The following is a 10,948-nucleotide window of genomic DNA, read 5'->3' on the forward strand; positions in this document are numbered from 1 at the left end:
CCTTCTTCATCCAATCCAGTTTCAGTTAACTGTGGGCTAATTAAAAAAATAAACAAATTGGAACTCTCTTTTTTGTAAAGGAGAAGACTGACATGATACAAAGCTTTCAATATAAATATAAACTGTGCATCAAAGGCCCATTTTCATAAAACTCCTCACTGGTAGAGACTGATTATCCAAAGACCATGCCTATGTGAAATGAGAAGTTAATGAGAAGAAGGGAGAAGAAATATTCTGACATTTTGGTTTCTAGCTTGGAGAGGAAAGTCATATTATTTCAGACTCTCTTCAGAAACTTGGAGAAAGTGAGTGTGAGGAAACCAGGCGAAAGAACTGATATCTTGATCATATCCCTATTAACTAGGGCAAAGATGTAGGACTCCTTTTCCCTCTCTCAGTTGAACTATCCTGCCCCTACTGACACATACCTTTCACTCTTCTTTGATATATAGTCTCTCACGTATCCTTGCTCTGATTTCTATTTTGATATTGCTTTGATAAATGGGTTATATATTGCTTGTTGTGCTCAGACATTGTGGAACTGGAGTCCAGTGCTGAATTGACTTGGGATGGTCTTTCACATTGAGGGATAACAATCTCAAAAATTACTTGAACCTAAAAATTACTTCATCTAGACTAATCATCTTGAAGGGAGAAGATAGTTCTAAAGTCTCTCTGATTAGAGTAGTGAGGACAATAGCAGTAGGCATTCTTCAGTATTAGAGAGGCCCACTCCAACACTTGCCTATCTCTCACTCCACCATATTTGGTGGAGTGACTTGTCCAATTGTGTTTTTTACAGTGTGGGGTATGCTCTATAGAACATCTTTCTCATTTGCCTTTTCCAAAATCATTCCACCTCATGGACTGCTTTGATAGGAAACAAGATTTTTGGTAATGGCCTAGATGCCATGGGAGTCCCTTGGCCTTTGAATTTGTTTCTCCTGCTCCAGTGTCAATGAGGCACTTGGAGCACCATCAATATCCAGTGATGTGGCATTCCAATATATCCAAGCCTGTCTCTTTATGGTCTAATCAGCAGGAAGGCCTTTCTCTCAATCTTTGAAATAAAGGACAATGTCAATTTGTCACTCATAGGTCTATGCTGCTCTACCTTTACCAAGAAAAGATAAGTCTTCTCAGGACATCTGCTGGCTTCTCCGGGATTAGCTGAATTATTGTACTGTTCGCCTGGTCATGCCTGTCTCCACCATTCTAGTTTGTAAACAAGACTCCCTTTCCATTGGCCAAGAGCAAATGGGGCCATTATTCTCCCTTTGGAATGGCTCTTGCCTATCTCTCACGAACAACTAAGCCATGATCAAATTTTTTACCTTTAGGAAAGAGGATCAAAGTCTCCTTGGAGAAGGATAGAAGATGATTCTAGAGAAATTTATTTTTATTTCCCTGCAAGCCAAATCTATTAAAATTCATGTGAACACAGATTGCCCACATGGCAAAATAACTTAACAAAATGCACACACACACACACACACACACACACACACACACACACACACACACACACACACACAAAGAGAAACAACACACACAACACATCACATAAGAAATGAGATAAAATAATTTCCAACTTCTTTTGACTTCATTATAATGCCTTCTGGAAATTAAGACTTTATCAGGAACTAGATAAAGTGCGGCCCTTATTTATATGTATGTGACCTTCACTACTGACAAAAAAATCCATTTCTTACTGTTGATCATTGTAAAGGATGTGTTAGATAAGACTAACAGACCTGAAAATAAGAGAGGATGAGATGTAAGGTCACAAATAAATGTCCTATTACAACACTTGGGAATATTAATTTTATGCAGGAATTCATAATCAAAGACTACATTGGGAGGCTGGGAATATAAATGAAAATGAGTGCTGGTGCAAGGCCTGGGATCCCATAAAACAAACTCCAAAGCCCAAGTAAGGCCAAGGTTATTAATGGAAGTACTCAGTACAAGTTGCTCATTTTCCTCCCTCTCCCTATGACAACCTCTTAGATAGCTGATTCTCTGGTGTCTTGAAACCCAGGAACATTTCTCTTTTTATGTTTAATTGATGACTTGAGCATTGACATTTTTCATGACTAATTGCAAATGGGAGACTCTTAATCAGTGCGATTCCTTGAAGACTTTGCCATCTGGGACAAACGTTAACTCTTTTAGATATATCCCTTTTCCCTTGACATATTAATGTCACTGATCTGTCCATGACATTCTAACTACAACTCTGGAGGCAGATGGGGTCAGATAAATTCATTTCTTATAACTAGGACCCGCCCTTGCAATCACAGAAAACATAAGCACAATACAGATGTAGAAAGTGATATATTCTTGGGGCTTTTGCAGGACTTTCCTTTATCCTAGAAGAAGAGAATAATCAAGTGAGTATCTTTTTAGATGTGAGTTTTATGTGTAGATGTTTAGAAGCAGAAGTCAAGACTTGCAGGGAAGTCAACTAGAGAGTTACAGTATTTCTCAAGGCCCTCAAATAGGCCTTGAAATTTTTCCTTGGTATCTTGCTGGATCCCTAGCTTTACTGAGATTCTCTTATTTTATGACCTCTAGGTGATACTAAAAATGTTTGCAGTTAATTATTTTTTAATATCTTTTTCAGTATAAATCTATGTCCTTTGCTTAGGTTTCATAACAACTCTCTTCATTCCTTAAGGCTGCCAGCATCATGTTATCTCTACTGATTTAAATGATTAGTTTGATTAATCTTCTCAATCCCCTCTTACCTATTTTTTCAGCTTATCATTTCTTGGCAGTTACCTTTTACTTTTCCTTATTCAGTTTTCACCAGTGCTTGACTCCTATAGCCCCTTTCATCCATGGACATTCTCTCCAGTCTTCCTTGACCTAGCTTCTTTTTTCAAACTTCTTTCACAGAAACTAGAAGTAGGAGCATTTGAGACTTTTGTTTCATGTAATAGAAATTTCCATCTCCCCACCTCACTTCTGTAACTTTAGAAGCTTGTCCATACTCTCCCATTTTTCTTCCTGACAGATTTCTTTTCTATAGAATTGATTTTCTCTGTTTTTCACCATTTTTTTGTGTCATTTTCAATTCTTCTTCTAGTATGTGTCAAAATCCTAATCCAAAATCCACTGGCACCACTATTTTTATTAGGTAAAGTTTTACTTTTAAAAATAATTACCGGGGAAGCTAAGTGGCACAGTGAATACAGCACTGGCCCTGGAGTCAGGAGTACCTGAGTTCAAATCTGACCTCAGACACTTAATAATTACCTAGCTGTGTGGCCTTGGGCAAGTCACTTAACCCCATTGCCCTGCAAAAATTAAATAATAATAATAATTACAGATCTTTGCCCTCATTTGCCTATTTTTTCACTTCCTTCCAGTTTTAATCATGAATGTCTTTGGTATGACAATGTTTAGTTGGGTCTTCTAAGAGATTAATATTAAATTTCTTTTTTTTTAGTGCTTCTTCTCACTCCTTTATGAGACAAAATGCTTATAATTTTCTAGCATCCTTCCTAACAAATAAGTAAGTATTGCTAAATGCTGTTTCTCTTGATTGTTTTGTGATGAATCATTTTCTTATTAAAACTACCTTTAGGTTCTTCTGGTCATGAAAATTTATTCAGAACTAAAAATTATGTACTAAAATTGTTATGAACAGGGTCTATTTTCATTCAATTCATTTCTAATTTTTTTTTCATCCTTAAGGTTAACTTAGACAAATAGGTGACGGTGACACAGGTGACTTCCTTAGAATCAGGAAGACCTCAGTTCAAATATAGTCTGACACTTCCTAGCTTTGTGACTCCAAGAAAATCATTTACTCTGTTTGTCTTATTTTCATTATCTGTGAAATGACAAGGATACCAGAACTTACCACCCAGGACTTTTGTGAAGATGAACTGAAATAACTGTGTATAAAATAAATATTAATATGTTAGCTATAATAATTAATAGTAGTATACTTCTTTAGGATTATTTTTAGACATTAATTTTCTCTCAAAATGCAGATTTTTTCTCACTTTAATTCTTTCTTCCCCTTTTCCGTGAATTTTCATGTTTTAGATAAATCTGCTCCTTATCGTTTTATATATGTTCTTTGACAAGCCACTTAACCTTTTTTGAGCATGATTTTCCAGTTTTCTAAAATGAAGGGACTGAACTAAATGTAGGAAGAGTATTCAGTTTTAGCTCCTACATCATTTATATTATGTAATTTAAACTGAATCCTCACTGTAACGAGGCAATCATTTCCTTAAATGAACAAGCATTAGCATGTCACATTTAGAGAAACAAAATGTAATTTATGATACCAATTCTTCTAACATCTTTGTAATTATTAACACATGTAGTTTCAAAATCCCACACTTTCTTGTTGTCATCATAGAAACAACACTTACTGGATGTGGTCAGGGATATTTTTATGTTCTTTATTTTATAGGTTGCCGTGACTAAAGATAATATTTATTATATTTCTAGGAACCTATTAGAGATTTGTCAGAATGGCCAATTATGATAGAAGATGTTTTCCACTCACAAAGACAGAGAGAACCCAGTGTCACTTCTGCATCAGAATGAAACTGAGCTGATTTAAAGTGATTACATAAAGAAATTAATAGAACATAATATATGTATAAACTATGCATTTGTTCATTGTTGTCTGAGGTAATATTTAGCAAGCACTTTGCCCAGATACTGGCAAATGGTAGCTACTGCTGAAGTACCAGCTCATAATCCTTGATGCATTTGTTTCATTGTTATTTTATGACTATTTTGCCATGTTTTTTGCCTTTCTATTTCTGTCTTTTAAAAAAATATATAGAAGGGCAGCAAGGTGGCACAGTGTGGCTAGAGTTCAGGCCCTGAAGTCAGGAGGACCTTATTTCAAATCTGGCTTCAGACAATTAATAATTGCCTAGCTGTGTGACCTTGGATAAGTCACTTAATTCTACTGCCTTTAATAAAAAAAATATAGAAAACATGGATATTGCACTAATTTTCATTTACATCACTTTAGATAAATTCTTCTATTCTTAATAGACCTTAAGTTGAATGAGAATATGAATTATCTTTTTTTTTAGGTTTTTGCAAGGCAAAAGGGGTTAAGTGGCTTGCCCAAGGCCACCCAGCTAGGTAAATATTAAGTATCTGAGGTGGGATTTGAACTCAGGTACTCCTGACTCTAGTGCTGTTGCTCCATCCACTGCTCCAGCTAGCCTTCCCTGGAATGATCTTTTTTATTCAATTTTCAAACACCTTGGGCATTATTTGACTTATAATTTGCATTTAACAAATGCTTCTTTATTAACCAGTTGAGTCTTTATATTTGTCTTTCTTATAGAACTATAATACCCATTTGTCATCAATATAACAAAATTTATTGAGCATTTATATTAATATACCAAAATTTATAAAAACTCCAAAATGGAGTTACATGATTTCTTATTTCATTAAAATTAATAATATTTTAGGAGCAGATTTTTCTTTTTTAAAAGATATTTTATTTGGCTAAACGGTTAAATTTAGTTTATGAGTCCAAAAAATAATTTCAACTTAAAAAAATTATTGGCAATCTTTATTGCAACAAAAATGTAATAAAATATTTCCCCCCACATTCAAGCTGTCAAAGTGAATCATTTTTCTAAGCTTAAATTGCCAGATTATTATTAATAAACATAATGACACTGGTTTTAGTTTCTCAAAATTGGCAAATCCCCACAAGCATCATATACATTATCTACTTTTATTCTATTCAAAAGGAGAAGCAACTAAGGATAAGAAAAGTAATTGTCATGCCCAGGGTAATTTTAATAATACATTTAGAGGGCGGCTAGGTGCCATAGTGGATAAAGCACCGGCCTTGGAATCAGGAGTACCTGGATTCAAATCTGGTCTCAGACACTTAATAATTACCTAGCTGTGTGGCCTTGGGCAAGCCACTTAAACCCATTTGCCTTGCAAAAAACCTAAAAATAATAACACATTTAGAAAATAATCTCTCTCAAGTTTGGCATTTTGAAATTAAATTTGTGAATCCATTCTTCCAGCATCATGGTCAAAATTCTCAAAGGAAAAAAAGACTCAAGATTGTAAAATAGACTTCTGATATCATTGCTACGTTATTTCTTATTACTTTGCTGATTTTCACATTTTTATTACCCAGGAAAACTCTAAACAAGTTTCAGTCATTCCCTATGCTCCCTTCAAATGAGTTGTCTCAAAAATCCAATCTAAAACACAGGTTATCTCAATGTTCCCCAAATAAAATGCCATTCTCTTCAAAGGCATCCTTTGAAGATTTAACAAATCTTTCATTTTCTCCTAGAATTTGTCAGCACTGATCACACTTTTTCCCAGGACCTGAAGAAAGCCATGCTTACTGACTTGGTGTTGGGCATTCTCTTTCTTATTCAGATAGGACTTGGAATTCTTGGAAACTTCTTCTTCCTGGCTCTATACACTTTCACTTTATTCCGTGGCCACAGGCTGAGACCCATAGAGTGCATCTTTGCCCAGTTAACCTTGGCCAATTCAAAAATGCTGCTCTCCAAGGGAATTCCTCGGGTGATTGTCTGTTTTGGTTTCAAAAATTTCTTGGATCTTGTTGCATGTAAATTTATTGTTTATCTTTATTCTGTGGCCCGAGGTGTTTCCCTCAGCACCACCTGCCTCTTAAGTGGTTTTCAGGTCATCACCATCAGTCCTAGCAACTCCTGCTGGGCAGAACTTAAAATCCAAGCCCCAAAGTATATTTCCTCTGCCTGTTTCTTCTGCTGGTGCTTCTACCTGATAACTAATCTCATTTTGCTGGGGACTATGCACAACTCAGTATATCTCACCAATAATACCAAGATATGGGACTTGGGATATTGTTTAATTTTAACTCCTGCCTCTTTCAATGCCATCCTTTTTGCAATGGCCTTTTCAATTCCTGATGCTATGTCTTTGGGATTGATGATCTGGGCCAATGCCTACTTAGTGCTTCTCCTGCACAGGCACCATCAACAAGTTAAACATCTTCACAGTTCTCATCTCTTTCCTAGAACCTTCCCTGAGAAAAGAGCCACCCATGCTGTCCTCCTACTAGTGAGCACTTATGTCTCCTTTTATTCCATTAATTCTAGCTTGGCATTTTACCTCTTTAAAACTGGTAAACATCAATCTCAGTTAGCGGTCATCTCAGAATTCCTAGGAGCATGGTTCCCAGCCATCAGCCCTTTTGTACTAATCTTCTCCGACTCTCAAGTCCACAAATATGCTCTGGGGCATAAGTGACATTCTTCTCTCTTCTGCCACTATGCCCTCAACCATATATGCACTACAGGCATCTTTTCCTAATATGACAAACAAGAATCTCTCAGAATCTGGTGGGAAAGAGGCAATAATCAAAAGATTTTAGAACCTAATGCTAGAAAGGACCTCTCTGATCTTGTATTGAAACTCTATCCTCTTTTATACTAGAATATTCATGTCCAGACATTGCATGTCCTGCTTTTGGTGGTACAGATTACAAATGACATAAACATTACTTCAATTCATGTCTCTTGATTTTAGATCCACTTTTCCTTTCATTAGATTAATAATAAAATTCAAACTGAAACAGAGGTCCCTGAGCCATACATAAGAGTCCATGTGAATTATATAATGAATTTGTTATGAAATGTAATATTACCTGATCTCATGGCTCAGAGGCTTAAACACTCAGTCTGGAGTCAGAATACCTGAGTTCAAATCTAAACTCAAACAGTTCCTGATTGTGTGACCCCTGGGCAAGTCACTTTACCTCTGACAGTATCAAAATTCAACCATTGAAGCAGTAAATGCAAAATGGCTCAGTAACTTTGTATAAAAATAGAAATGGTGCTGGGAAGGGACAGATATCTTCTTGAAATTATTGAAAAAATATTATACATATTTTATTTTATTTTTATTAATTTTTCTTTCCTAAATTCTGTTTTAATCCAAGTTGAAATCAGGATTGTCATGATGCACAATGTGTTCCCCTGACAGTGGGTCCCTCTGCATGTCAAGAGGGCCATTTCTCATGTCCTCCCACTCATCTTCAGTTCTCTAAGTTGAAATGTTCTCCAATTACTTTGTGAAAAAAAGCATAGAATAGAAAACTTAGAAATAGGATGACTGCAGATCTGATCCTCTCTGTCATTTAGGAGCATCATAATATTTTTAAAGTTTTGAACTTAAATGAGTTTTATCATCTGTATAATTGTGATATTAATTCTTTTTGTAATGTCTTTGCAATGTTCTTTTTGAGATCAGTACTTCCTTATATAAAAAACTTTGGAAAATTGGAGATGCCAGGTAAATTTTTAATTATTAAACATAATTATTATAATAATTTTACTTTGCTCTTCTATCTTCAATTTCCCTTGTACTCACCCTGAAGTTTGTTATCAATTCAGTCTTATGAATGAATTAATAAGAATCATGTTATCCAATTTCTCATAGAAAGAAGATAAATTCCAAATGCAAAATTATTTGATATAGATAGATTTATATAGACAGATTTAGATATATATGACTTAATACATGTTCATAAATGTGTATTTTAAGTATGCAAAAATGTGTATGAATATTACATGTAGTATGAAGATTAAGGTATTTATATCCATCTAATGTGAACAGATTAAAATTAATATTGTCCCTGACTTCTTCCATATTGATATCTAATATATTGATTCTACCATGTAACTGATTTTACATTTTTAAATTTCATATTGATATTATAATTTGTTCTGCATCAAATTGGCTAAAGTTAATCTTAGGCATCCAACTGAACTAATTGAAAAATAGTTTAGTTTTAAAGAAAGATTGTTATCTCTCATTTCAGCGTCTTCTAAGATATCTCCTAAATGTGAGTTTGTTTCCCCATCCACAAAAGATATGTCATCTGTTGTTTCCTGTTTGTGTGTAGTTAAGGGAGTTTTTAATCTCTTCCAAAGAGATAGCAATTATCTTCATTATGATCCCCTAGTAAAGACTATGATATACAAATGGATTTCATAAAACAATTAATATTCCTCAATTGGTAGAGAGGGACAAGATTAGCCTTACCTGGATGCCAATCTAACATCAACTGAATATCAGCCACCTTTCTGAGAATAGTTAATTGTAATAATCCTGCCCCATCCCTAACACCTGATTAAAACCTACCAAAAACCCTTCTTTGTTGTGAATGTTGTTCTTTATTGTTGATAAAGAGACTCCCTTCCTTCTCTGTGGTCACTAACTTTGCTGAGGTTGTCAGAATGTTATACATGTCATTGATAATAAATTGATCTAATACAGGAGGCTGTATCTAAGTCCAATTTTATTACATTTACTTGCCACACTATTTTCATATCAATTTTGTTTATTTAACTCTCTAATTTCAAACTAATGTTTATTTACTTGAGCAATGTAGGAAATATTTTAATTACTTTATGTATTTTTGCGATTTTTCCCCATATAGTAAAGAAACAAAAAATATAATTTAATTGAAAAAATAAATATTTATGCAAGAATATTAAAATAAGGAGTACAGATGAAAAATCTACTGAAAAAATAACCTTCCTATTTTGAAATTATTGTCATATGCTGTGACATAAATCTGAAAAACCCAAGAAATGCTAACTCCTCAATTCTTTTCCTCTTCCCTTTTTTAGTGAGTAAGAGAAACTACTCATTTTCTCCTGCTTGCACAGAGTAGGAATGCAAAAATATAAGACACTTTTAGGGGATCTAAAATACTTGACCAAGATCAAATACTTTTGCAAGTACCATCAACTTTTTCTCAATTGTTTTCATTTGCATTACTCTTGAGTCATTGTCTAGGAACACTTTGTAGAATGGTTTTAGTATGAGTCCCACAGTCCAAAAAAGGCATATCTCTTCTTGCCTTTGGGCAAACAGAAAGTTTTGCTAAATACAAATAGAAAATACAATAACTCTCCTAATTTTTATCATACTAGTATTCTATATTTTCCAATTATATGTAAATATCATTTTCAACATTCATTTTTGTAAAACTTTCCCCATCACCTCTTTCCCCCCCCTCCCCAAGACAGCAAGAAATGTGATAGAGGTCATATATGTTAAACACATATGACCATATTAGGCATGTCATGAAAAAGCAATCCAAACAAAAGAGGAAAATCATGAAAGAGAAAAATACAAATAACAAAGTCTTTTTTTCTTTTGCATTCAGACTTAATTGCTCTATCCCTAGATGTGGATGACATTTTCCATTATAAGTCTTTTGGAATTGTCTGATTAGAGTATTGTTAGGAAGAACCAAATCTAGCAACCTTGATCATCACACACAAAATAATGTTGTTAGTGAGTACAGTATTCTCTTGGTTCTGCTCACACAGCATCAGTTTATGTAAATCTTTTCAGGTTTTTCTGAAATCTGCATACCATGATTTCCTACAAAACTGTCGTATTCTATCACATTTGTAAACCACAACTTGTTCAAGCCAATTCCCAATTGATGGGTATCCCCTAACTTTCTTATTCTTTGCCACCACAAAAAGAACTGGCATAAACATTTTTGTTGATATGAATCCTTTACCCTTTTTGTGATTTCCTTGGGATGCAGAGCTAATAGTGGTATTTTTAGATCAAAGGATTTACACAATTTTATAACTCTTTGAGAATAGTTCAGAATTGCTTTCCAGAGTGGTTGAATCAGTTCATAATTCCACCACCAATGCATTAGTGTCCCAGTTTTCCCACATCCCCTCCAAAATTGATCATTTGACTTTTCTTTCATATCATTCAATCTGAGAGGTGTGTGATAGAATGTCATAGTTGTGTTAATTTGTATATCTCTAATCAATAGTGATTTGGAACATTTTTTCATTTGATTAAGACAGTTTTAATTTCCTCATCTGAAAACTTTCTGTTCATGTCTTTTGGCCATTAGTCAATTGGGGAATATTTATATTCTTATAAA

At 34.3% G+C, this 10,948-nt stretch overlaps 1 protein-coding gene across 1 annotated transcript; it reads left to right on the forward strand.

Annotated features, from left to right (window-relative positions):
• Positions 1-6,366: 6,366 nt before the first annotated feature.
• LOC141508915 (vomeronasal type-1 receptor 1-like) lies at positions 6,367-7,269 on the forward strand. Its single transcript, XM_074217995.1, has one exon. The coding sequence runs from the start codon at positions 6,367-6,369 to the stop codon at positions 7,267-7,269; it is 903 nt and encodes a 300-aa protein (XP_074074096.1).
• Positions 7,270-10,948: the final 3,679 nt, after the last annotated feature.

Source organism: Macrotis lagotis, chromosome 1, assembly GCF_037893015.1.
Source record: "Macrotis lagotis isolate mMagLag1 chromosome 1, bilby.v1.9.chrom.fasta, whole genome shotgun sequence".
Classification (NCBI taxonomy): domain Eukaryota; kingdom Metazoa; phylum Chordata; class Mammalia; order Peramelemorphia; family Peramelidae; genus Macrotis; species Macrotis lagotis.